General features: G+C 35.0%; 3 protein-coding genes across 7 annotated transcripts in view; 1 reads left to right on the forward strand and 2 right to left on the reverse strand.

Annotated features, from left to right (window-relative positions):
- Nucleotides 1-14,926, forward strand: part of LOC125066052 (chorion peroxidase-like) — a 51,707-nt gene extending 36,781 nt beyond the window's left edge. Inside the window, exons 1-12 of one of the 3 annotated variants that reach the window (XM_047673949.1) lie at nucleotides 4,496-4,755; nucleotides 8,764-8,895; nucleotides 10,019-10,358; nucleotides 10,628-10,847; nucleotides 11,177-11,351; nucleotides 11,487-11,614; nucleotides 11,696-11,878; nucleotides 11,999-12,326; nucleotides 12,490-12,621; nucleotides 12,707-13,216; nucleotides 13,517-14,308; nucleotides 14,455-14,926. In XM_047673949.1, coding sequence (XP_047529905.1) covers nucleotides 10,077-10,358; nucleotides 10,628-10,847; nucleotides 11,177-11,351; nucleotides 11,487-11,614; nucleotides 11,696-11,878; nucleotides 11,999-12,326; nucleotides 12,490-12,621; nucleotides 12,707-13,216; nucleotides 13,517-14,308; nucleotides 14,455-14,608 — 2,904 coding nt within the window. In that variant the 5' untranslated portion in view covers nucleotides 4,496-4,755; nucleotides 8,764-8,895; nucleotides 10,019-10,076 and the 3' untranslated portion in view covers nucleotides 14,609-14,926. Of the gene's footprint in view, nucleotides 1-4,495; nucleotides 4,756-8,763; nucleotides 8,896-10,018; nucleotides 10,359-10,627; nucleotides 10,848-11,176; nucleotides 11,352-11,486; nucleotides 11,615-11,695; nucleotides 11,879-11,998; nucleotides 12,327-12,489; nucleotides 12,622-12,706; nucleotides 13,217-13,516; nucleotides 14,309-14,454 lie in introns of those variants that run through there. The other 2 variants (XM_047673946.1, XM_047673947.1) reach the window with 2 other exon arrangements.
- A 2,407-nt stretch (nucleotides 14,927-17,333) lies between these two features.
- On the reverse strand, nucleotides 17,334-18,599 carry LOC125065683 (inositol monophosphatase 1). Its single transcript, XM_047673449.1, has one exon. The coding sequence runs from the start codon at nucleotides 18,376-18,378 to the stop codon at nucleotides 17,557-17,559; it is 822 nt and encodes a 273-aa protein (XP_047529405.1). The 5' UTR covers nucleotides 18,379-18,599; the 3' UTR covers nucleotides 17,334-17,556.
- A 978-nt stretch (nucleotides 18,600-19,577) lies between these two features.
- LOC125065876 (myosin heavy chain, non-muscle) overlaps nucleotides 19,578-27,954 on the reverse strand; it is a 58,605-nt gene continuing 50,228 nt past the window's right edge. For 2 of the 3 annotated variants that reach the window (XM_047673730.1, XM_047673729.1), the window contains exons 15-28: nucleotides 27,629-27,791; nucleotides 27,405-27,543; nucleotides 27,089-27,220; nucleotides 26,804-26,969; nucleotides 26,206-26,309; nucleotides 25,995-26,123; nucleotides 25,279-25,527; nucleotides 24,902-25,072; nucleotides 24,515-24,769; nucleotides 24,309-24,428; nucleotides 24,076-24,225; nucleotides 23,692-23,874; nucleotides 23,083-23,246; nucleotides 19,578-21,732 (exon numbers count right to left, since the gene is read on the reverse strand). In XM_047673730.1, the coding sequence (XP_047529686.1) occupies nucleotides 21,591-21,732; nucleotides 23,083-23,246; nucleotides 23,692-23,874; nucleotides 24,076-24,225; nucleotides 24,309-24,428; nucleotides 24,515-24,769; nucleotides 24,902-25,072; nucleotides 25,279-25,527; nucleotides 25,995-26,123; nucleotides 26,206-26,309; nucleotides 26,804-26,969; nucleotides 27,089-27,220; nucleotides 27,405-27,543; nucleotides 27,629-27,791 (2,267 nt within the window). In that variant the 3' untranslated portion in view covers nucleotides 19,578-21,590. Of the gene's footprint in view, nucleotides 21,733-22,093; nucleotides 22,747-23,082; nucleotides 23,247-23,691; nucleotides 23,875-24,075; nucleotides 24,226-24,308; nucleotides 24,429-24,514; nucleotides 24,770-24,901; nucleotides 25,073-25,278; nucleotides 25,528-25,994; nucleotides 26,124-26,205; nucleotides 26,310-26,803; nucleotides 26,970-27,088; nucleotides 27,221-27,404; nucleotides 27,544-27,628; nucleotides 27,792-27,954 lie in introns of those variants that run through there. The other variant, XM_047673731.1, reaches the window with a different exon arrangement.

A 27,954-nucleotide genomic window follows, 5' to 3' on the forward strand; every position in this document is an offset into this window, starting at 1 on the left:
ATCTTATTTGTATTGAAAAATATTTCAACAGACGAAACGCTTCGTAAATTTTACGTAAAATTATTTCAAATCCTATTATTATTATAAAGTAATAAATTGTATTGTAATTCAATTATAAAGTTATTCAATTATAAAGAGGCCTAAAGCCATGACGTTAAACAATGCAACAATTGCTAAATTACGTAGATATTATTATATTTATAGCAATATGATAAATGTTATTGATACGCTTTGAATTTCCTACAATTCTTGAATCTAGTATATTCGATAAACTTGACGAACTTTTAAGAATACGCAAATTACAAATAAACATAAAAAATAAAGGCGACTTTAAAAAATTACCACAGTTGCGCTTTTATAAGTCGATGTCGTAAAAACGTCAGTAATACTTCGAAGGCAAATATATGATAATCACCTTAAAGCCTTCATCAAAAGAATAATTAAATGCTCTGAATAATTTAAGCAGTTCACTAGAAATTGGTAAAGTAGTTGTAAATAGAAGTTTGTTTAAAAGTATCTAAATTAAATATATAACGCAAAATGTTGTGGTTTTAGTTTTTTAAATTATTATTTTTTTATTTATTACAACACGTTTGTTAATTTCTGGTATTAATTACTGAATAAATTTATATCGCCACCGTTAAATGGAACAGTATAAATAAACTGTTTCATAAAAAATGTCGCTTTACAAAATTGACATTACTTATAATTAATGAAATTATGATATTTACCAAATTAAAAGTTATAATTCACACTAAACTGGAATAAAGATATACAAATAAAGTTTGTAAATGACCCATGGCTCAGCTAAGACCCCTTCATTTGAGGAAAATTAGAAGCCTGTCGACGCTTCTCCAATTCGGATTGGTTGATACACATGTGACTAATTTAGCATTCATCACATGCAGGTTACCGATGTTGATGTGATGTTGATGATACGATGTTTTCCTTCACCGCTTCAAGATGAATTATAAACACAAATTAAACACATGAGGAATCAGAGGTGCTTGTCCGATTTGAATGAATGGTTAATGGGCGTTGGTGATCACTTACCATCAGGTGGCCCATTGCTCATATATATATACGACTCATATGTCATATATTCCAAACTTATCATACGATGACCAAAAAGGTTGTATAAAGTTTAAATTCCAATGTATGTGTGTGTGTATTTTTATATATAAGTAAGTATTAATAAAGTAAATTACATGATATAATTTATAGCCACACACAACAATAATGTAGCTTTCTACCAGTGAAATCATTTTTTAGAATTTGATCATTAGTTCCGGAGATTAACCCCGATAACAAACAAATTTTACTCTTTATTATATTAGTATAAATTCACTGTAGAAAATACGTAAAATGAAACAGCACTTTGATATCAAAACAATGAAAACCCTCCTCTAGTAGAGACGATATGTAAGGTTTAAAATGCGATGACTTTAAATAAAAGATAGATTATTGGTATCATCGATGAGTCTCCACTCGCCAAATATCTGTTTGATTCATCTCGTGCTTTGCGGTAGAGGATAAAGTATAAGGATCAGAAAAGGACATAGGGTACCCTGCAATACCACCCTTACAAATCAAATCAATCGCATGAAATCAAAATATACTTTATTCAAGTAGGCTTTTACAAGCACTTTTGAATCGTCATTTAACAAACTATTTAAAGTAAAGCTCCACCGGTTCTGATTGTAGATTCTACCGAGAAAAACAGGCAAGCAACTCAGTAGTTATTCTTTTCCAAAATTTTAGATACAAAGTTCTGTCAGTTAAATACAATAAAATTCAAATAATATTTGCTGTCTGAAAGCGAAGAAGCATACTGTTACCTAATTATAAACAATAATTTGAACTAGATTTTCTCGTTTTATGTTTTAACGTTATGATGGTGCTGTCGTAGGTTGTAAACTTGTCACAGCTCAACGAGTCGGTTCAGGAATTTGCGAAATAATTTGGGTCAATTGTTTTTTTAAACGTTTCACTTGTTTTATGATGCCGTTGGATACGGATTGAAGGAATTTCGAAATTGTTTTTTTCTTTAAGTTTGTTTGTTTGTTACGTGATATCTTCGACGATTGTAAAGCGAATTTATTTGTTATTTTTGTATTAAATAAGTTACATCTTGACGGTGGTACAATATGACGAAAAACTAAAACTATAACCTCTAAGGGATTCGTAACTTGTTTCCCAAAACGGAGTAGCTATTTATGAATACATCTGCCCATGGGAAGAAACGAATAAGAATTCCAAATTAACAAAAACATTGTTCCATTTGTTGTTGAATCACTTGGACCGTGGAGTAGTAGTGCAAAAAGCTTAATTAAAAGTATAACACCTCGCCTTCTTGCCTCCACTGGTGACAGGAGGGCTGGTTAGTTTCGCCCAGAGGATCGGAATTACGATTCAACGGGAAAATGTTGCTAGCATTCTTGCCACTGTATGTAAATAATATAACTATGTTTAATTTTGTTTTTATTTTTCGGGTAAGTTCCTAAGTTCTTGTGATGGTTTTCTTCTTGTTAAATTCAGTTTAACGTGTTTTTTTTTTTTATTTCTATAAAATAACGATTCAAAAGTGCTCGCAAAGCTTACTTGAATACAGTATATTTTGATTTTGCTTGAAAATTACAGCTCATAAATATCCTGCAGCTGGGTTCAAGAGTCTCGAACTACAACCTCACCGCTGAGTACGAGATGAATTTGCGCAAATTAAGCACAAAAAGTCAGTAATTCTTGCTTGGTTTTGAAGCGCGATTGCCGGTTAAGAATCACGAATTCTATCGACTGCCTCATTGGTCAAGTGGACCGAAGACCTCAACTCAAAGCCCGACAGGAAATGGATACTACAATAAGTAAAGTCAGTTTAAGTAATTTGGATTCGATCTAAACGTTATTACGTTTCAATTATTCACGATTATCATGAAATAATTAATAAAAAAAATTAAAATAGTAAATTTGTTTACACAAAAAAAAAAATCTTTACACAAACTACAAAATAATAAGCAATTATTCCATAGAAGTACGTTTAGAAAATTCTAAATTTTTTAAAATCGTTTACTTTAATATCTGGACATTTCAATCGAACTTTAATGTTGATCTATTTAATATTATAAATGCGAAAATGAGTTTGTTTGTTTGTTAAGCATTCACATCTCACCTACTGAGGCAATCGTTTGAAATTTTGCTCAGGGGTACAAAAATACCTAACACCTGAGCCACCTCCTATATGGGCAGCAACTAACATTATTATGTTTAAGTAATCGAGAAAGAATCGTAACAACAAATGCATTTATAATTTACATTTTATATAATTTTGTAATTATTTTTAAAACACACTTGGGCCGACATCTACGCTCCCTATAAAATCCCCTTAAAAATACTAGAATAAAAAAACCACACTTCGACACAGTTCTTTATTGTCTAATGCTTTATAAATCTTATTTTAAAGCTTTCTATTTATGATAAAAATAAACATTTGATGGCCAACAATATTAATCCCTAATGATTTGGATATAGCCTATAATAAAAAATTAATAATTCATGCAAGTCATTTAAAACCATTTGACAACGAATAAATGGCACGTCATTTATTTATAAGCGTTATTGCACACAAATACTTTACATCATCACAGCACAGGAAACAATTCTAATAATTTATAGGTTACACGTTATATTCCAATACAACTTCGACCGAAACGTAACCAAATAGTACTGGTAATGGAATAAGAAAACGGATTGACAGCAACGAGTACATTTCGATTCGCTAAATTGACGATTTGTTAGTAGAATTATCCCAGGATTCAGCACTTTATCTTTATACGTATTATAAACCGTGAGAAGGCGATTTTAAAGCCATAACGATATCTTCCAAGCGACCTTGTCACAGAAACATTAAAGATATAGAGTACTGTAAACGTAGATAATTAATTTAATTAAAAGTTAATATTGCATGTAAAATATTTATTAACGAATTATTAAATTTATTATAACACGTACAGGACGTCATATCAACGTTATCTACTTTGCGTTTTTCTATCATTAACAGGTTCGATTCCTTGCTAGGTATATCATGAAGCAGTTTCATTGTCATCAAAATTGGGCGCGAGACTCCTTTTAGTGTTTTTCGCTATTCCTCATACCTAGTTATTGGCCACCCGCGCTTACTTGTAATATTATATATATTGTATGAAAAATTCAGATACTTTTATAGTTATATAGTCATGTTATTTTATTGTTAATAATGCAATATTAATGTCGTAAAATTTTTAAATCTACTACTTCAAGGACTGTTCTAAAAATTATAAAAATAAATTAAAAACGACCTATAAGAAGCATGACAAAAACGTAAGTTTCAATGAATCTGTTAATTCAAAATTAACAACCTCAACGAGCAGCCTTCCGTGGCTTGTTGACAAACATCTCCCTTACGACACTCGGGTAGAAGTGGAAGTATATGAACGTGAGCCACCCTCCCCTCGTCACAGTCCCGCGCGGTCGCGATGGCGGCCACACGCGAACTGACAACACGCGCCAAATTCAAAAAATCGAACGCATTCTAGTCAATTTTTTTAGACTGATAGCATGACTTAAGATGACTGTAACCTTAATAGATGAAAAAAGACTTATGATTGAATACAGACATTTGACTGTGAAATGATTTGACTGACTATTGACAGTGACAGTGTGAGTGACTTGACTTGACTTTTTGACTGGATTTTTGACAAAAAACCGGGGATTTTATAGAAGGTACGTGATTTTTTATTATTATTTCCCTAATCCAATTTTAAGTAATACATGAAAATTATTTAAAAATATAATACGTTAAAATAATGTTATAATTGATTTGAAAATATTTATTTACATTGTGGTCTCAAAAACTTTATGTAAACTTAAAACAACATAATTTTTTTTATTTGCTTTAGTAACTTTTATTTAGCTAATAAAAGTTTTATTTGTCGACTGCCAAAGCGATGAATATGTTTTCTAACCTATAATATTAAGTATATTTTGAAGAACCATATAATCTAATATTTATTTAAAATTCACAAAAAAAATAAAGATAAAATTGGGCTAAACTTTTTTACTTTTTTACCGTAAAAAAAATATTTAACACTTTTTCAATGATGAAGTATATATTATAATAAGAACTTAATTTATAAGTACATGTTATTATTTATACATTTCTTGTTTACAGATCAATTTATTTAAGGTTTTATATAGGAAAAAAAAACAATTAAAATATATTATTTTCAAATTAGTTAATTGGAATTAAAAGATTACCAGATCATTTTATTATTAATTAAATTAAATAAATTAAAATATGTTGTTTAGTTTCTTGACACATTTTCACAATAAAAAAAAAAAATATTAGCAAATTGCACCAACGATTTTCTTATATAGTTTTATTTTAATCAACGACGAATTTTAATTTATGATAAAAAAATACTTGACACACATTTACAATAATTCGTGTAGGCGAACGGTCACATAACAAACACAATACTTCGCAAGTATTGTTTATTAGTAAAACAAACTTTGTTCTATCCATACATCCATCACACGAATTTCGATATATCGAAAAACGTGTAACGCCGAGCGAAAGTTGTTTTCGCTTTCTCTAGAATAAACAAGCACTCAAACAACATCGAAGAGAAATTATCTCAATCATACGCTAAAATACGACAGATTAGCATAATTATATTATACACCTTCTATAACTGGAAGAAGTTTTACATAAATCCATACTTTGATATACGAGATCATTTCATATTAACTCCACATGCCACAAATCACATGTTACATTTTGGTTGTATATATTTTAATTTTATTAATTTCAGACCATCAAAAATACAATAATAAAAAAATCTTATTTAACAAAATTAAATGCTTACATATAATTCTTGTAGCTATAATTCGATTTGATCCAAAAAATACAATTTAATATCGAATTAAGTTAAATCAAGTCTGGTTTTATTATATTATTTAGAACGCGATACGTTTTGTATTTAATGCTTAAATAAACATACATTATTCCAGTAAGTACTAACAACCTCTTTTCAATAGTACTTTTAAAAGATTCAATAAATTGAAAGCTACGCACTTGGATTAATAGTAGAAACTAGAGTAGGTAATTACTGTTCACTGTCAATTAAATAACGCAGTTATGTTAATAAAATACAAATTAATTAATATATCGTGCCCAAAAATCAACGTATTGTAACTCAAAGCATTTTTATCATCTGTATAATCTTATATTTAGTGATATGCCTTAAATATTAATGATTTTTAATGTAAGATTTCAATGTATTACTTAGTAAAAGTTTAAAATATCTGCGGAATTTTGTTATCACTGAATACCATGACTGACGGAGGGTTTATTGGCTTTTATTATTGATGGTAACAAAAAATAAATTCCTTCTCATGATAGTCGAAGGATGTCGATTGTCGAGAATTCCTCGATAAATGGAGAAAGTAAAATCGGAAAATTAATAATAGTAATTATTCTGCAGACTTATAACCTAGCTTAGTAGCTAGGTTATAAGTCTGCAGAATAATTACTCGGTCTAGTGACCGACAATGTAGTTGATGGACACGTTCAATCGCTGTATAAAATAATTAAGGTTTATACAAATTGATACATTAAATTTTAATTTCAATTATTTTGACATAATAACGGAAGTGATTTTATATAACATTTAAAAAAAAAACACTTAGTTAATTTATTAAAAATAATTAATCTAATATTTCGTTACACTCAATAATTTTCTTTACGTAACTCTAAATTCTTGGAGTAATTAGCTATTAATACTTTAAATACGATTATAATATTTTTAAATGATGTTTAGGAATTGCTCAGAACTTTCTCTTTTATTATCGCGTTTTGCATAATAACCAATTATGTATTCAAATCATATTTAGATATGTTAACCAAATTGAATAAGCGTTTTCATTTAATATAACTTTAAAAAATAATTTATGAATTCCACTAACACTATCAGGTGGTATGATTTCAGCCAGTATATTGTATGTAATTTTACAAGCTTCTGTTAAATACACATACATACATATATATTATGATTGTATATGTGTATGTATAATCTTTCAACTAAATTGAACTGAATACATCCGATTCGAAGTTTATTATACTGATTTTTTTTCAAAATTTTCATCAAAAAAATGTATATTACTAATATCTACGATATTATTATTATTTATATAATCGTCAGAATACCGCCAAACATTTTTAATGGTGAGAGGATATTTTGAAACTTATCTTTTTTTATTACACAAGAGAATCCTTAAAAAAGTATCCGACTCCTTGGAGAGGACCCGGCTGATGTGGGATACGGAGCTTAGACTATTTTATGACACCGGTAGCGGTAGGGCAATTCAGCTGCCTGATTGTCTTCACTGATAAGTTCATACATAACAAATACGTCACCAATTTTGGGAAATTAGATGTTATGTCTCTTGGATCTGCAATTGCACTGACACACAAAGATATCAAATATTACTGCTTGGCGGTTGAATATATGATGAGTGGATGGTACCTACCCCGACGGTCTTGCACAAAGCTCTAATATGTATCATGTTAATGATAATATTCGATAACACCCCTATGACGGCACGAAGGTACCATCAAAATGATTTAATCTCTAAAATAACGAAACACTATTTATTTTAATTGTCTCGAATTTTGGTTTCATTATCTTTACATTACATAATTATAATTTCCACTGCTTAACAGATAACATCTGCTTACGCTCGAGGAAGAAAGTTCATTTTGTTTACTATTTAAATATTTTAAGACGGTCAAGGAACTCGTGAAAGTAATATTATCATCTCATAAATATTTACAACTGATTATCTCTAAGGTTTCTTCGATCACTTTGTTTATATGTACATATATACATATATTTCGTGTTGAACGTCTTCATGATGAACTGTTTGGAGATAAATTATATCTTCGTCTTTGACTTTCTTTGAATAAGGAATCTATAATTATAGTAATACGTGGACTTTGAAACTACTCTAGTTTGAATCGTCGAATAATAACGGTGGCTCTTTTATATTTGGATATATATAAATCTAGACATTTATATTTATATATATTTTTAAATCTAGACAGAGAGCCGAGATGGCCCAGTGGTTAGAACGCGTGCATCTAAACCGATGATTTCGGGTTCAAACCCAGGCAGGCACCACTGAATTTTCATGTGCTTAATTTGTGTTTATAATTCATCTCGTGCTCGGCGGTGAAGGAAAACATCGTGAGGAAACCTGCATGTGTCTAATTTCAACGAAATTCTGCCACATGTGTATTTCGCCAACCCGCATTGGAGCAGCGTGGTGGAATATGCTCCAAACCTTCTCCTCAAAGGGAGAGGAGGCCTTTATCCCAGCAGTGGGACATTTACGGGCTGCTAATGCTAAAAAAAAAAAATCTAGACAATATATCTGATGTAAGTATTTAAATACGTTCTACTTTCGGGAAGAGGACTAATTATTATCCGACCCTGATCTATATTTCGCTTGTATATAACAGACTGAAATCTATATTGTACTAGATCAATCATTTAATTGTCTATATACTTTTTGTGTAATAATTTTAAAAATCTTAGGGCTACTCTTAGGGTGACTTCCCTAAGAGTACAATATTTTACTATTCAATAAAGGAATCTGAAAAAATAACTACTGTATATTTTCCTTTTCAACTTAGTTTTACTAAAAATAATCCTTTGTTTTTGTCAACAGTAACAATGGTGATCGTCTGGAGAGTCGCACGGAAGAAAGCCTGTTTCCAGGCGCAAGCGCACTGCGGCAGTCATCTTTATTGGAGCAGTGCCCACTACGCGGACCCCCTAAATGCCCACCTGCTTCTAAAAGGTAACGATAGAACACAATACAATAAGTTTGTTTGCTAGCACAGGATAAAATAGGGTAAATACAATATTATTACTTTTACTTTATAATACAAGTAGGCGGAGGCAAATGTGCGTGATGGTAAGAACTCACCACCACCTATAAACATTGGCGTTGCAAGAAATATTAAGCATTCCTTACGTCGCCGATGCGCCACCAACCTTAGGAACTAAGATGTTATTGTGCCTGTAGTTACTTACTTCTTTCTTTGGCTTTCGAACGCTTCAAATCGAAATGCAACAATATTTTACGACCTTCTTGGTCGAGTAGTGTGTACACCGGTTTTCATGTGTACGCCACTCCGAGGTCCCGAGTTCGATTCCCGGCCGAGTCGATGTAAAAAGTTCATTAGTTTTCTATGTTGTCTTGGGTCTGGGTGTTGGTGGTACCGTCGTTACTCCTGATTTTCCATATCACAAGTGCTTTAGCTACTTACATTGGGATTAGAGTAATTATGTGATGTTGTGCAATATTTTTATTTATATTTATTTATATTAATTATTACTATTTGCCGATAGAGTATCTGATGAATGGGTCCATTATCTTCCGCCACTCCTAACACAATCTTTAAGCTTAATTGGTGGGGTAAATAGGTTTATTAGTAATTCCTTGAAACATGTATAGGTATAGTACCTTCTTAAAAAAAAGAGTGGAACCTATCCAGAAGGAATACCATACTAAACAAAGCCCTGCCACCAAGTAATTTACCAAACTATACAGTACGCGTGACCAAAATTGACCCGTCGGATGTTATGCTTCTCTTCTTCTTCTTCCAGATGCTTGCGTGTGTTACGTTTAAATGATGATCGACTAAATACGTAATAATAACCGTTAATCTTCATATTCGCATCTCTAGTCTCAGACTTAATTACCGGCCACAATCGCCGCTATTATATCTGCGCAACCACTCGTGACTAATGTTTGTCTGGCCAACGTAATTTATATTTTGTAAAATACCTGCATCTCGTAATTTTAGTTCAACAGAGTAAAATACGTTGGCACTTATGCAGGGAACTACGACAGGTTATTTTTTTTCACAGAATATTCTAAAATAAAATTTCAACTAATTTTCTACAATATCTACCAGATATCGCACACACGATGGTACGTGTAACAACCTCAACCGTCCAAGATGGGGCGCCACCATGACACCAGTTCAACGTTTCCTACAACCAGTTTATTCTGACGGCATCCAAGCACCGCGCAAATCATTCTTCGGTACCACTCTCCCATCAGCAAGAGAAATTAGTGCATTAATTCACGAAGACAAAAACGCTGAAAACCCTGGCATAACGCATTTACTGATGCAGTGGGGCCAGTTCTTGGATCATGATGTAACATCCTCCTCCCAATCGAGAGGATTTAACGGATCAGTGCCTAGGTGTTGTAAGGATGGTGGAAGAGATTTTATACCTAAGGAACTTATGGTAAATAAAAATATTTTTTAAGTACCAATATTATTTCAATTCAAGCCTTCCTTTTTGCCGATCATTTTTATAAATGCATTTTTTATCAAGAGTTTCGTCCCAGTATTTAAAAGGCACAATGCCTTGGGCATATACTTCGAGATCAATTACAAATCCGACCGTACTTCAACATAATTTTTTTTAAATTTATATATCAAATGTGTACATCCAATTACTAGTCCTTAGGTCGTAATCCTGCTATGTTATATAAATAAATGATATACTTCCAGCACCCAGAATGCATGCCTATTGCCGTTCCACCATCGGATCCATTCTACGGTCCAAGGGGTGTTCGTTGTCTGGACTTTGTGCGTTCATCCCCAGCTCCTCGAGATGACTGTGCACTGGGGTGGCGTGAGCAGTTTAACCAAGTATCCGCGTACATAGACGGTTCCCCGCTATATGCCAGCTCTGCTAGACAATCGGACAAACTTAGGCTGTTTAGGAATGGTAATACTAAGAGACTAGAAGGTAGTACTATAAAATGGTAAAGAATTAACCGGCTAAAAATATTAGATGGCATATTTGTAATATTATTACCATTCTATTAAATGTTATTATTACTGCTAATTACATTATAAACCAATTATTTTTAGAATCCTCGGGTAAAGACCATTGCCAAATATAATAAATACTAATCAAAGTTAATGAGATTTAAACACACAACTTATTACTTTTTAATAATTTGATATACTCATAGCAAAACTTTTACTTTTAGTTTTTATTATTAGTACCATCATAAAATGTTCCTAAATATTAACCGCATTTGATCTCAACAGGGATGTTGCAATACGGACGTGTCCAGCAGCGCCGACCGCTGTTGCCGCCGGACCGCGACGAGCTGTGTCGCGGGGGAGCGGTCTCCACCGATTGCTTCAAGTCTGGTGACGCGCGCGTCAACGAGCATCCCGGCCTCGTCGCAGCTCACATCGTCTGGCTAAGACAGCATAACAGGTGAGAACTGTTCTCACTTTACGATGTAATAATAATAAATAAATTGGCTAAGTTATTTTGTGTGTAATTTAAAAGAATAACATATAATATACTATATTAAAACTGTTTTCTGTCTCCAATTATTCATACTAACAGAATGGCTCAAGAGCTCGCGCATTTAAATCCCCATTGGAGCGATGAAAAAATCTATCAGGAGACACGCAAGATTGTAGGCGCCATGGTTCAACACATCACCTATAGAGAATTTCTACCTATTGTTCTAGGTAGGAAAAAGCTTAAGTTATATCATCAGGTAATAAGTTGCATTCTAAATTATTTCTATACCGCACTTTTTTTTTCTTCAGGGTCTGAAGTAATGCGGCTATTTGAACTGGAACTACAACAAAAGGGCTTCTATCGTGGCTATAGCCCAAAAATCAGCGCAAGCCCAGCTAGTTCCTTTGGATCTGCTGCTTTTCGCTTCGGACACAGCCTCGTGCAGTCTTCGTTTGTTCGCTTTGACAGGTTTCATCATCCCCTTAACAACAGTAAGTTTATTTTCTTCATTTTAAAAGAAAATAAGTATGACGTTTTTTTGCGCTAATTAACTTAAGAACAATTTTACTGCGAAATCAATGAGCCACTAACAAACTCCTTTTCTTCTTCAGATGTTTCTCTCCACGATGAACTAACAAACCCATCTAACATCTGGAGTATGGGCGCCGTCGATCGCCTCCTCCTTGGCATGGTTAACCAACCAATTCAGAAACGCGATGAATTTATTACCGAGGAGTTAACAAATCATCTGTTCCAAACTCCTCACTTTAGTTTCGGTATGGATTTGGCGGCTATCAACATCCAAAGAGGGAGAGACCATGGAGTCCCACCATACACATCTTGGAGAGAACCCTGTGGGTTATCAGCTATAAGTAACTTTGAAGATCTGTTTAGAATCATGCCAGCAAGAGTTGTTAGGAAACTGAAGGTTTTATATAGGTATTTTAATATGAATATTCTTATATTTATTTATTTGTTTAAATTGAAGTTTTAGGGTTCAATTCTCATTCTGAACAAAGCAATCCTGGTGGTATTTATATTAATATTTCGTTGAAGAAAAGAAAAATGTAACATTTATTTGCTAAAAAAATTAATTTTTTAGACACGTAGACGACATTGACCTATTTACTGGTGGCATGGCGGAACGCCCTGTGGTTGGAGGTTTAGTGGGACCGACATTTGCCTGCATTATAGCTCAACAATTTTCCAATTTGCGGAAAGGTGATCGTTTTTGGTAAGTAATAATAATTTAGTAATTGAATTTGTTTTATAAGATAATAAGAGTTTTAAATCTCACTACTCCTTATATATATTTTTAGGTATGAGAACGGAGGGTTTGAATCATCGTTCACGCCAGCACAGTTGCAACAGATACGCAGGATATCTTTAGCACAAGTTCTTTGTCGTACATTAGATTCTATTGACAACATTCAACCTTTCGCTTTTCTTTCTCCTGACAACCCTGACAATGAACGAATATCATGCCGTAATGGACTGCTAAATAATTTTGATTTATCTCCCTGGATTGAAATACATTCAGACTCAAGTAATGACGTCCGAAAATCCGATGAAGATGTACCCGTTACTACTAAGCCTAGAAGAACTAAGCCCACCACTTCTGGACCTATGACAACTACTAGAAAATCTCAAAAAGTAGCACAAGCTAATAGAAAGAAACCAAATTCTGTAAATGACTTAAATAACACACAAAAAAATATTCATAAACTCAACACTACTGAATTTAATGACAATGATTATACTGATAATAAAACTACAAAGTCAAAACCTAACATAATAGTACAAGCGATAGACGACAAACTAGACTTTAAAAACAAGACTAGACGTTATAGCGACGTCGACATCAGTAGTCGATACAACCCGACTCGACAATACAATGACTATTACGACGACGTTCAAAACGTACAATCCGTAGTTATTAACAACTTACCCAATAAAAAAAGACCTAGTAGACCTTACATATCTGTGACTGAAAATATAGACAAATATACATATTTGATAAATTACGTACCGAGACCAACTCAATCGTGGCGACAGACTACAAGACGAAACCACGATAGAGATGTAGTAAAAGTAACTTACCAAACATATGACGATACTTACAGACGACCAAACAGACCTTACTATAACAGAGACGACTTAGACAATGACTTTGAATCGCGTGACAACAAACCCATTGTACCTGTGACAGAAAACTTTCAATCCTCAGCTAGGTCCAATGACGACGATACTTTTGAACAAACACTTTCTACAGAAAAAACTTTACTGACTGACCGACCGATACTTCCTATGGATAAGTCTTCGCAAGTTGACAAAATTAATCCAACGACTGAGAACATTTACAAATTACTCACTTTCGGATACGTAGGGACTTACAGAGGCGACGCGATCACCAATAGTAACAAAGACAATACTCGTATTACTGACAATGACAAAATACATGACGTAATAAGTAAAGACTTTTCGACTGTTGAGATTGACAAAGATGATGCTAACTTTACTGATGACTTAAATAATACTAAACTTTCAACTTTTATCCTTTATGAGACCGCGACAAAACCTTACAACTTACACAGACCGACAAGACGAAACGATGACGAACATTTGACTGTAGATCCAAAAAATAAATACTTTTTCATGCATAACGTTTTACGAAAATATCCAGATGGATCATCATTGAAGGACTATAACCAAATAAAAGGAGAAAAAGCAAATGATAATGTAAAAACGAATTCTCCAACGTTAGATGATTTAGGAATACAGGAAAGATCAGGGATAAATAAATTATCTTCAAACATAGATGAGTCTAAACCGATCAGTAGTAATAAGCCGAAACATAAGAGACCTGCCACTTCTGTGAAAACTCCATCAGTAGCTTTCCAAATAATTCCAAGTGAAAACAAGTAAGGATCAATATTTTGTCAAAATTTGAAAAAAATATTACTAAATCTTACTAATTCTACTGAATTTTCACTTATAATCGTGACAATTAATGAAAATAACAGTCATTTTTAATGAAACATTTTTTAAATACTTTTTCTTTTTCCAGCCCTTCACAGTGGGCAGTATACGACGAGAAAGAAGATCTTCCTGGAGGATTCCCCCAGAGGATGCCCTCCATCAAATCTGACCCCTACGCTCTTCGAGAAATTCCTCGACCTATGAACTTCAACTCTTTTAGACGAAGACCTGGACGAATTTAATTATGGAACAATTTAGAAACTACACTTTAAATTTTATAATATTAGTATTTAAGATATTCAGTTTAAAAATGGGAAAAATCTTTTCCGAGAGCGTGTACGGTGCTAGGGTTGGCGGCCAGGTGCTATTTTTCGAATTAATTATTATCAACATATCATTTCGACATTAAGGAACATGTATTGCTTAATACCGAGGTGAGATGTCAGATGTTAAATATCATATGTGACTGCTGTAAGACTGGTTATTTTTTACGTTAAAAGCGGATAAAACAGACATAAAATGCTGACAAATATGGATATTTTGTAATATGACAGGACATTGACTGAAACTAATTATGACTTGACGTATTATTTAAAAAGCTGAGATGGCCCAGTGGTTAGAACGCGTGCATTTTAAGTTTAACCGATGATTTCCGGTTTTCATTTGCTTAATTTGTGTTTATAATTCATCTCGTGCTCGGCGGTGAAGGAAAACATCGTGAGGAACCTGCATGTGTCTAATTTCTGACACATGTGTATTCCGCCAACCCGCATTGGAGAAGCGTGGTGGAATATGCTCCTAACCTTCTCCTCAAAGGGAGAGGAGGCCTTTAGCCCAGCATTGAAAATTTACAGGCTGCTAACACTAAAAAAAATGCTAATGTTTTATTTAAATTAATTTTAAAATTTATTAATATTTCAATCTGTTATGCAAATATTTGTTGTCACTATATCTTTGATCCTTGACTACAATGACTTGACTTGACCGAAGGCAATTAAATGACTCAATAAAACGATACTAATGTAACTATTACTGACTGGACTGAATCTAAAAATACAACAATTATTTGCAAACGTACCTATTTATATAATTTATGTGATTACACTTTAAACCATTTTATTTTTCCTGTGACTCGGCAAAAAGGATCTGACTTTTACTGATTTTTGACTAACTTATGAGTTATTGACTAAGACCGACTATTTTGTTAAAATTATGGAAATATCCAAAGGTACTTTTATTGATAGGACCAAAAGGATTCGATTGTTCCTTTTGGTATTATTGTTTGAATTTTCATCTACGTAATATATACAATGCTATTGACTAAAACTGACCTATTACAGACAAATAATTCGGACTCAAGCTAATAAGCTACACACAAAGAAAATAACGAATTACCTGCTAACTGACGATTATAACTGAAACAAATCTTACAATAAGTAAGGACTGACTGAAGACTCACTCAGTCTCAGTCTTGACTGACCCTTGACTCAGCTTATTAGTTTTATTACTCACTGAAACACGACTGACCAAAACTGACTATTTTAATAGATTTTATGAGTTATGAAAGCAATTAATACATAACAACAGAGTTTAGATTTAAATATGTCTTAATATAGTTAATGTTTACTATTCAATGATGTAATATTTTGTCAGAAATAATGTGACCGCGTAAAAATGACAAATCCGACCAAAATACTTTTCTAACTGATTGACTTGCTTACTGACAACTAAAACTTTGCTTTTCGACTTTCGTCTTGACGATGACAGTACTCATTGCAAATCAAACAAATGACTCTGACAATTAATAACTGAATACTGATTTTCAAAAAACCCAAAACACTATTTACTGGAGTAAAGATTTTACTGTATTATCATTTGTAACGCCTCATTTTTAGGCACTAATTTCAGGCAGATATTAATATTGTATTTCTCATACTAAAAATATATTAACCTTGCCCACAGATTTCTATACAAGGATAAAAATAATATTATTAAATACACAACTACATATACAAGGGATAACATAAGTTTTCTTTAATGTATTTTATTGTATCAATTAAAATTACAATAACTGACAGGTGACAATTATAATATTAGAAATTGACGAGAGATTTCACTAAGACTAAACATGATAACTAACTGACTGACTGACTGATTGGGAATGATTATTATAAGAATTGACTGAAAACAAGCTACATACTAATAATGTATAGTATGCAAGTAATGCACTATGATTAAGACACATAACTAACATAAAAATATAGATCTATTCACTTACGAAAGTCCTCTATGTAAAACTTAAAAACAAAGATAATCATATATCCTGTTTTTCTTGCTGTCATAAGTCATATGGTAATCGTCTCACGCGTAAGTGCACCTTCGTGAATGAATAGATCTGTACTTATAGTTGTAACGTAAATCACAGCACAGAAGTTAATTTTTAGCAAATATTGCATAATTAATAAATAAATTATGTTCTTGAATTTATTTTTTGAAATATTAATTTAAAACCACCGACGTTAAATGTAAGTTACTCTAAATGTTAAATGGTTCTTAAATAAAACATTTGTAATTTCATTCAACATTTAATTTTTGTTACAATTTTTCTAATTATCACAAGAAACACATCAAATTACATAATATTGATAACATTATAAACTGTGTTTGATCTCCTAACCTTTTAAGATAAAAAATAAATAATAAAGATCTGGAAAATCTATCACATTTTTATTAATTTAAGTCTTAATACACATAATAAAATAATATATTTTGTAAATATTTTTTTAAACTACATTCTGAAATTAATTACTTTGGCTGTATATATGAAAAAAAAAATACACCATCTAGTATATATTATCCAATAACATTTCATTAAATATAAATAACTACAGTATGCAACTGATTAATGTTATATGACAAAAATTATATTTAAAACTGCTTTAAACTAGTTTTAATTTAATTGTCATTTCATACTTTAAAACTTGTTTACAAATATATACCTCGGGTTGATCAAAAAGAATAAATAAATGTTTAATATGTATAATAAGATCTGTGTGTAAATATTAAAACAAAAAAACATTCCTACTACATGTAGTAATTACATAACTAACAAACATTAAATTAATAAATAATGAATATTAAGTAACATAAAATGCATTCCGATTCCTTATTATTATTACTAAAAATATATTTAATCTCTCTCTGGATAGTACTGGTGTAGCATTGAAGCCAATTCCTGTGCCAGTTCTTGGCTGCTTGCACAGAGCACTCTACGAGAGAGTATATCGAATGGTCCCCCAGCTGGGTCTATACATACACCACCAGCCTCTCTGACTATGATATCTCCAGCTGCAATGTCCCATGCATGTATTCCAAACTCGAAATAGGCATCTGAACCTCCCAAAGCAACCATAGCCATGTTCAAGGCTGCTGAACCTACTGTCCTCGCCCCGTGCGCTTTTGTAACTATCATTTTGAAATTCTCAAAAACAATTCTTTGTTTCTCTTCATCTCGTGTCGTACCAGCCTCAAATGATATAAGTGCCTTACTTACATCCTTCACTTGAGACACATGAATCTGCCTGTCATTTAAATAAGCACCCTGGCCCTTCTTTGCAGTGAAAAGTTGATTCACAATGGGGTTGTATATAATTCCAGCAACAGCCTCCTTATTGATAACAAGCCCTAGTGAAATACAACTGCTGGGATAGCCATGAATAAAGTTAAGGGTCCCATCAACGGGGTCTATTATCCACGTTGGTTCATCCGTAAGTATGCATTTGACACCTTCAAATGCTGATTCCTCTCCTATAAACTTGTGATCTGGAAATTTCGCTGTAAGACCGCTAATTAAGGTCTCCTCGACTTTCTTGTCTATTTCCGTGACTAGATCAATATCCGAAGACTTAAGTTTGAAGTCTTTGCAGCCGCTCGTGTAATCTGTTATAAGGTTTCCGGCACTTTTAACGAGTTCCAGAGCAACTGCAAAGTATTCGTCGATCGCGTCAGTCATTTTGAATGAGTAATTGTAGGGTAATCTAATTGGCTTAATATACAAAAATATTACGTTGCAACACTAATTATTTGCTTCTTTTTACTGTATAATGCAATATAAATACAATTTCAAAAACTTCATTCACGTCAAAAATCTGATTCTAATTTGACAAATTGGTATTTGGCACTGACAGACTGATACTTGACTTGACATTTAAAAGTTGACATTGCAGGCTCCAAAATAAGGACGCCCTTTTGTTCTGTCAATTTCAAATTTTATAACTTCTACAGAATAATAAGACGACTTGAATTAGGTTTTGAGTGTACATGCAAAATTTGTTAAATAGGTATTTCGAATTAGTTTTGATTGTTTCATTGCCCACAGCAATTAAGAATACATAGTTAATTTTTTATTTGTAAGTTTTAAAATTTAAAAGTAACTCATTAAAATCAAAATTTATTTATGCACATATTTTCGATCGTTTTCATATTGTATGATTCATTTAATACTGATGATATGATTGAGTTAATACCAAATAAAACAAGCAGCTCTAAATTAGCAGTAATCATTATTAATTTGGCTTAATATGCAGATTTTTTTTCCCTAATTGCAACTTCAATTGAATTTGAAGGAAATATCAAGATTTAAGCCACACATTGTAAGTTACAACAAAGCTTACAAAATTAATTAAGAATGACTACAAATGTAATTGCATAGATTTTTACCACATTGATTAAATTTAAAATAGAGTTCTAAAATAAAAAGTAGATATCAATTACTCAAAGTTAAACCTACTTACAGTTCATTTTCATGATAAAAAAATACGGCACTGCATTCAAGATAAGATCCATGCATCTTAATCAAGGGACAAGAGAGTGTAAAAAAGCCCGCTGGTTAGCCTCGCCGACGTTTTGATGCTTCGATTAAGTCCAAAGACTCTCTGAGGGGCGGAGAGATCGCCAGGCACTATGCACCAGGGCGCTGGTATGTTTAGACAGATGCTTGAGTGATCTTGCGTTAACACCAGGTCCGTCCTAAAGAACCATTGACATGTTCGCAGATACGACAAGACAGAAAAAGTTGAATAAATGTGCGAGTAAGGGCGGAAACCATCCAAGCAGTCATAGCTTGTGAGAAATTTTCCAAGTTAACTCGGATTCGTAAGCATCTTAGCAATTTAAAAAAAAATAAAAAAGGATATTAAATAAAACACGTGATCTTAAAAATCATGAAAAATTGTTTAATTGGCATACCAACTGACAACTTGTTACAACCTATGGCCAATTTTACAATTATCAATATTGTTAATAATTAAATATAATATTTATGTAAAATATGTTTATGCTTCAATGGTTTACTTACATTTAAATTTTATATTATTATTCAGAAACAAACTATATAATAAAAAAGAGGTCATTACAATAATTAAGACTCGGAATACAATTGTATAAAATGTTCAAAAGATGCAAGTTTATTTAAAGGCATATAAATTTGCGTCGGCGACGAAAAACAAACGTTAGACGCGTACCCACGATGAAAAACCTAAGGCCACAATTTATTACTAAGTTTTACCTAAGTCTAGTTTATAATTGAAGCGGCATTCTAGCGCATACCTTCGCAACGATAATACCAAAAGCTAGTGTAAAAAAAAAATCACCTCGCCAGCGCGTATGTACATTCCGCTGACGGAGCGAATCAGAAACTGACGAAACCTGACCGTGTCGATACCAATCGACGGTTTGTTCTTTATGTGAGGCGAACAGGTTCCTATACACTCTAAAAGGATAAAATATTACCAAAAAATAAACGTTTCGTAATCCAGTAAGTACAAACATCGCCTCGGACGCAATTCGATTGTACCAACACGTCTTCGGCTAGCTATTAGCGAGAATCAGACAGCTAACCATTACTTAAACTAGTGTTAAAAAAATTTATGGCAACTAAGCGCTCAGTGCACCACACTGATATTATTTACACCATAACGGGGGCACCTTCGACCCGATGCAATGAGATTTTATTGAAATCGTTTTAATCGTTGTAATAAATAGGGTCAAATGTGCCCCGATGTGAAATTAACGAATCGGAAAAGGTCATTTTTATAAAAAATATTGTCGCAACGGCAGTCTTTGTAATCAGTCGCGATAAATGCAGTACGAATTTCTAATTTGCCACAAAACATAATACTTCAAAACTTTAGTATGTTCAATTTCATCAAAATATCACCCAATGAGTAAATTTTAACTCGTCACCCGTCCGGACCAGGTCTAGTCGAGTGGAAACTAACTCGATTGTTCAGGAATGTCTCGATATTAATACTGGCGTGGGATATATAACCAATTAAACAGACTGAGAGGGATTAACATTTCTTTTTCTTCTATTCTGCGATGTGATGACGAAACAATAAAAATTGGAAAAGATCGACAACAGATTTAAAAATGTAAAGTTTTTAAAAGCAACGAGTCTTATAAAAAAATGAACAAGGAAACAATAATTCCGTAACATCACACCTCAACATATGCAATTTAAAAATGAGCACCAATCCGCAATCAGTTACAAACGAAGTTTCATTTCGGTGCAGTTCATTCTAAAACAGTAAAAATTCGTTATATTATATACTGTAGTTAAATATAACCTTATTATGTATATACAATCGTTACTGCGATCGATGTCTTATATAAAAAAAAAATGTAAAGTCTACTTCGAATCCAAATACAAAGTATATTTAAAATTTACTCGACTTAAAAAATGTTTCCGATAAAAACTTTTAGCACAACGCAATCGCAATCGTAGATACAGAATCAGGCTCCCGACTTTACTTAAAATTAAACCACGGTAATGTAAAACATTTATACAACGCTGTAGGCATGCAAAACAATATAATAATAATAATAATATAATTAAGATTTACGTTTCAAGCGATCGTCGACTACAACATTGTACATACAAATTAACGACTCGAGCACACGATTCGATATTTAAAGTTATTTCATATTAAACAAAAAAATAGACACAGATAATTAATTTGAAAATTGTACTTTAGGTAGAACATCGAAATAAATCCAAAACTGACGTGCGAGCTCACAATCGAACCTTCGCTCACTCTTACGATTTCATATCGGCGACCGGGTAGACACCTGTCAACCGAGTGATCGATTCAAAACTACAAAGGGAAACAATAGAGTGCATAATTTTCAAAATAACGATAGATAGAATCGTGGTCCGGGCGGCGGTCACTCGAGCGAGTTGGCGGCGTCCGTGCCGTCGTCGAACGACTCGTCGCCCGACGCGGCGCCCGCGCCCGGCGCCAGCGACGAGCGCTTCACGCGGCACGACGACGACGCGCCCGACAGCCCCATCGGCCCGCCCTGCCGTCTGCGCACGCGCACACACACACACGTTACTCGCGACGCGCCATTGCCGTCTCGTACGAAACGTAAACAAACGCGAAACCCTCGGTATTCAGATACTTTCCTATTCAATTCAACCATTCAAAAAAATCGCGTAGGGTAACCACGTTTTGTTTACGTTTTGTATTATTTATAACAAAGCAATTATACATTGAATTTGATGATATGATGAAGATTTTTGTACTAAAAACCTTCTATAAGATATCATTTATTATTGAAAAATATTATAAAAATATGTGTAATGATTATGAAGTATAGTAATGTTTGTTAATCAAAATACTTCCTATATTAAAGTGAAATAAATTGAATAGCATATTAAAAATGCAGTTAAAAAAATACAAGAGAACTATACCCTATTATTATTCCTGAAACAGTTGGCAATTTCTGTGTTTGAAACTTTTGCAATTATTTACATAATCACAGACACTTTTTATCACCAACGCGTGATGATAAAACAAAAGTTGCCTTTAATAGACCCCCCGTTTTAGAATGGAAACAGAGATAAAGAAACAAACCCAAACGAACAGAAGGACAACACAAAAAGCTCTGATTAAGACACACAATAGTTGATAAGTCATAGAAAACAAAATAATTTGTTATTAATTAACATTAGAAATCTCTATTAAAAGATGACAAAGCTCCAAAGGCATCATAGACAAATTCAAGCTACATCCTCAGCACGCTACCAAATAGCACTTTATGGATTTATTTTAAATTCAAAATTAAAATTACAATACAACATTTAAAACAATTTTTTTTAAATTTAACAGGCATAAGGAATATATAAAAAAAAGATTATAATTGACTATTCCATGTATTCAATTTGTTTAAACGTTTATATTTCTAGTAACGTTTTTTGGGGACGTATTATGTTGTATTTTGGCTAATGGTAGCGTATCTCCAAAGCGATCCCTAAACCGTTCGTTACCTCTCTTAGCTTCTGTGGACAGCTTATTCACTATCATCGGTTAAGGTGGGCCTAGACAATCACAAGCACCAATCATCATCAAGTATCAAACGCCCTCCGAAAGAAGATATCAAGAATCATATAGAAGAATCAGACAAACCAGACATTTGTTTGTGTGATGAATGAAATGGTGAATGTTGGATTCAAGACAGTTAACGTTCATAGAACATATTTGCACCATCTGGTGTAATAAGGGGGGACATGATGACATATGTACAGTGTTTATTATTGTATTATCAAATAATGCAACAAGGATAGAATTAAATTACTTGTACTACTTATAAATAAGAAAGTTTAATAATGAATGTGCAGAGTTTGTGTGACGGAGTGTGTCTGGTGGTGGCTTACCTGAGCTTGTTGCGCAGGTTGGAGCACTCCCGGGCGAGGGTCTCGTGCGTCTCGAGCAGGTCCTCAAGTTCCCGCTGCGCCTTGCGCTTGCCGACCTTCTCCCGCTGCACCTCCTCCTCCGCTTCGTCCACTGAACGCTTCAGGGCTTTAACGCGTGCGTTCATCTATAAGAAGACACATATTTCCATGGTTATATATTTTGAAATAAGACACCATTAATTTTATCAGTATATGTTGTAATTTTCCTCGACAGTTACAAAGTGCCATATTCGAAAGCATTATAATTATATCAATTGCCGATATTATAAACGTGGAAATATATAATAAACTTTTTGTAAAGTCCCTCCTACCTAAAAAAGGTCACTCAGAAATTTATAGTTCCAGCCATAATATCGCAATAACCTAACTGAGTGGCGATACTCGAAACTGTCCACACTGATTTTTTAGCTGACAAACGATAAATTAACCACCTATAAGTAGTTACATATTCAGATAAACTTGTCATACAATAGGTAAACTGTAGACGTAATTATGATATCAGGTTCAGCCGGATAATACATGACTCAGAGTAATTATTGGATTAGAGGAAATGATAGAAGAGGATGGTACCTTCTCGATCTGCTCCTTATACTGGTCGGCGTGTCTGCGCTCCTCGTCCAGCTGCAGCGCGAGTTCCTTCATCTTCTTGTCGAGTTTACGCGATGCCTTCTGCTGTGCGAGACGCTCGCGAGATTCCGCCTCCAGCTGCTCCTCAAGGTTCGCCACCTTCAGCTCCAATGACGTGATCACGCCCTAAGCGCACACATATGTAAATATTATAGCAAAACCATCACATTTTTAACAATCTATTCGGCAAAGCTAGTAAAAATAACAAATTTCGATTCGACCGTAAAAAAAGATTAAAGGCCGACTTATTACTTTAAATATATATTTACTATAGACAGTATTGCACAAAACAGTCATGTTTTGAATTAATTCTTATGAAAAATGAACCTTGGTCTTGGCGCGTCCAGCGGTCTCCAGTTCGGCAAGCTTGGCCTTCAGCTCCTTGTTCTGCCGTTCGAGCACCAACTTGCCGCTCTCTAACTTCTGCGTCGCGGCCTTCTCCGTGCCCAGCTCCATCGTGAGCTGGTCTATTTGGTTCTGAGGAAATCATTTATAATTCAGTATAATGAAACGAATTTATAATATTTCAGTTAGATTAAATATTTCTTAACAACAAATACCTGTGACTTTCTGAGCCTGTCGTTAAGTATCTCGTTGTTGGACTGCTCCTCGTCCAGGTCCTCCTCGAGCGCAGCTATCCTCGCCTCCAGCCGCTTCTTCTCGTCCACTAATAGTGTGACCTGTAAGTAACAACATTCTAGTATACTTTTGTTTAAAAACCAAAAATACAATAAATGAAATTAGTCGACTGTATCGGAGGCCGCACCTTAGCGCCGGTGGCGGTGAGCTCGTCGTCGCGGTCGTCACGCTCGGCCTCCGCGTGGCGGCGCGCGCGCTCGGCGGCGGCCAGCTCCTCGGCGTGCTGCAGCGCCTCGGCCTCCAGCGCCTTGACGCGGCGCTCGGCCTCGCGCGCCAGCGCCGACGCCTCCTCGCGGCCCGCGCGCGCCTCCTCCGCCTCGCGCGCCGCCTCCTTCAGCTGCACCGTCAGCTTCTTGGTCTGCTTCACGGCGTCCTCCTTGACCTGTGCCACGAGTAGCGTTTAAATATCGATATCTTCTTATGATTCCCAGTCCGTTCGACGGTTTTGAATAACGAGCATCTTTGAACGATTACCGATGAAATAAAATACAATGGTATAACTGCGAAGGGTAACCTTGTTGGCGAGATGCAGCGCCTGCTCCGCGTCCTTGAGGTCCGACTCCAGCTTCTTGCGCGTGGCGGCGGCTGCGGCGCGCTGCTTGCGCTCCTCCTCTAGCTCCGCCTCCAGTTCTCGCAGCTGCTTCACGATGCCACGACGTTTCTCCTCGCCGGCCTCCTCCTTGGCCTGTACGCACATAAACGCACTTAGTTTTATATTGTCAGTCTTATTTTTTTTATTATAACAAATTAAAAACAAAGCTGTGAAAGTGTAAATGTTTCATTATCCTTGTCTTGATTTAATGTTTTACTTTTAATAAATTAAAAAAAGAACGATCTAAAACATTTCATAACGATTTTCCATCAAGAGACGTAAATTTCGATTGCACCGACCTGGAGATCTCGCTCAAATTGCGCACGCATGGCCTGCATGTTGACCTCGAGACGCAGCTTAGCGTCCTCGGTGAGCTGTAGGTCATCCTCGATCTCCTCATTCTGTGCTTTGAGTTCAGCGAGCTGCGACTCGAGCGCACGCTTTGCCTTTTCCAGTTCGTGAACGTTCTTATCAGCCGTGCCCTGTGTGTTGGCGAGCTCGTCCAACTCAGACTGCAAGAGCCGCTTCGACCGCTCCAACTCCTCGATCTGGAACATTTCCAAGGTAACATGGTAAGTTACAGTACAATAAAAAAATAATAATTTCATAGGTATTGCGACTGTTCGTCTTACATACAGATTATAACAATTAAGACGCAGTAAAATAATTCTTTGCTTTGCATTTAATCAAACGTACATAGGTAAACGTGAAACTAATTTCAAAATTAGTTGCAATATGAATACACTAATTTCTTCTTAATCGTTGATTGCAGGTCCAAACACAAGCAAGCAGCACTAAATTCTCAAGTACTTTAGTTGTGATTATAATTCATCTCGTAATCAGCGGTGAAGGAAAACATTGTGAGAACCTGCACCGCCTGCACGTATCGAAATTAAATAACATTCTGCCACTTGTTTATCCACTAAACCGCACTAGAACACCTTCAAGTCTAGCTCAGCAGGGGGTCACTTTTTACAAAAACACGCATATACTCCGAGTAGGGGCGCGGCGGTACCTTCTCGGCGGCCACGTCCAGGTCCCTGGTGAGCGACAGCACGCGCGTCTCCTTGTCGCGCGCCTCCCGCTCGGCCGCGTCGCGCTCGGCCGCGTAGCGCTCCGCCACCGCGCGCTCCTCCGACACCACCTGCGCGGACGTGAGCGTTAGATGTCGTTTCGCAGCTGCCGAGTCTCGGTTGCTATCTGTACGCTCCGAGGAGAACGCGAACCTTATCGAAGTTCTTCTGTTTCTTCTCGAGCTCGAGCACCTTGGCGCGCTGCGCGCTCAACTCGATGTTGGTGTCCTCCAGCTCTTCTTGGATTTTCTTTTTGCCTGTAGGTTCAAATTTGATAAGTGATCAACGAAAAAGCAGATAAAAACTATATACACTTATAATAGTATTCATTTAACTCAAATCAATAAGCAGAAGTTTGGAGTCTATTGCTCTAATGTTACGGTTTAAAAAATGATTATATCCAGGCCAGTAGTAACATATCACATTAGTATATAATCTTGAAACAGTGATAATAATTTCAAAAGTGCTTGCATACATATGTTATATGTAGCGATTTTGACATATCTATACTAAGATTATAAAGAGATAAAATTTGTTTGTTTGTATGTAGGGGGTAACGGCAAAACTAATGACCCAATTCTAAAAATGTTTTCACTGGTAGAAAGCTACCTTTTCATGTCTGCTATTGAGAATAAATTATATTATCATTTTTGTTTTTTAATTTATATAATAATAAATTGCATCCGTTCGAAGCCGGGGCGGGTCGCTAGTACGTTTATAATATTATAAAAATGATCTGTATTGTACGCACTCTTGTCCAACTTGTCATTCGCTTGTTTCAGCTCATCGAGCTGACAGTGCAGCGCTTCAATGTCCTTGCTGAGTTTCTTGCGCTGTTCCTCGAGCACTGCAGCTGCTTCTGCTTCCTCTTCTGCCTTCTTCTTGGCGTCGGTTAGTTGTTGGGTTAGCACTGACACCTGGATAAGAATTTGTATTTTATTCTATTTGACATATTTTTTTGTGTAAAATGGACGATGACAATTTTATTTAAACATAATAGTAAATAGTTAATATTTTGACTGTTTGTGCAACTTGCCTGCTTGTCCAGGTTCTTCCTGGCCTGCTCTTCCTCATCAAGCTGGTCGCGGGCTTGCTCCAACTCTTGCTCCACGTTGCGCAAGCGCGTCTGCAGCGACAGCTTCTGCTTTGTTTCCTCTTCCAGCAACGCCTTGAGAGATAGATAAATGAGTAGTCTGTCATTAAAGGTACGGCCAAAAGTCCTTATTTTAATTGTCATAATTTTCTTTTTATAACATATCAAAGCTTTGTATTGTAATATATTATATTATTTTAAAACGAAAGAATTATTTAATATATTATGTGTAAATTTTTGATTATAATGTTTTACACACCTGTACTTCTGCGTGCTGTGATCCAGCCGTCGCCGCCTGTTTAGCAGCAGCGGACGCCTTGAGTTCCGCCTGCTCCAGCTGTTGCAACGCCTGCTCGGCTTCGCTTTGAAGGCGGATGCACTTGTCCGCCAACTCGGATCTAAACAAGAATAGACACGGCGGCTGTAAGACTTGTGTTTACGTAACGCGGCGTGGGGGACGGCGAGCCGGGTCGGGCGGCGCACCTGGCGCGCTCCACGTCCTGCAGCTTGGCGGCGACGTCCTGCAGCTGCGCCTCGGTCTGCTTGCGGCGCCGCTCGCCCTCCGCGCGCGCCGCACTCGCGCTCTTCAGCTCCGTCGCCAGGTCTGCGTTCTCCGCCTCCAGCGACTGCTTCGCCTTCTCCAGGACTGGGGAATCGAGTCATAGGTCATTAGTGAGGGTTTCTACGGGTATTATACTAAAGAACCTCTCACGAGGCAGGACAGACGTTTTTTTAACGGACTCGATTAAAAAAAAGTTTCTGTATGTATGTATATGTACTAAAATTACTTCTATTCATTTAATATAAAG

Source organism: Vanessa atalanta, chromosome 8 (assembly GCF_905147765.1).
Source record: "Vanessa atalanta chromosome 8, ilVanAtal1.2, whole genome shotgun sequence".
Taxonomy (NCBI): Eukaryota; Metazoa; Arthropoda; class Insecta; order Lepidoptera; family Nymphalidae; genus Vanessa; species Vanessa atalanta.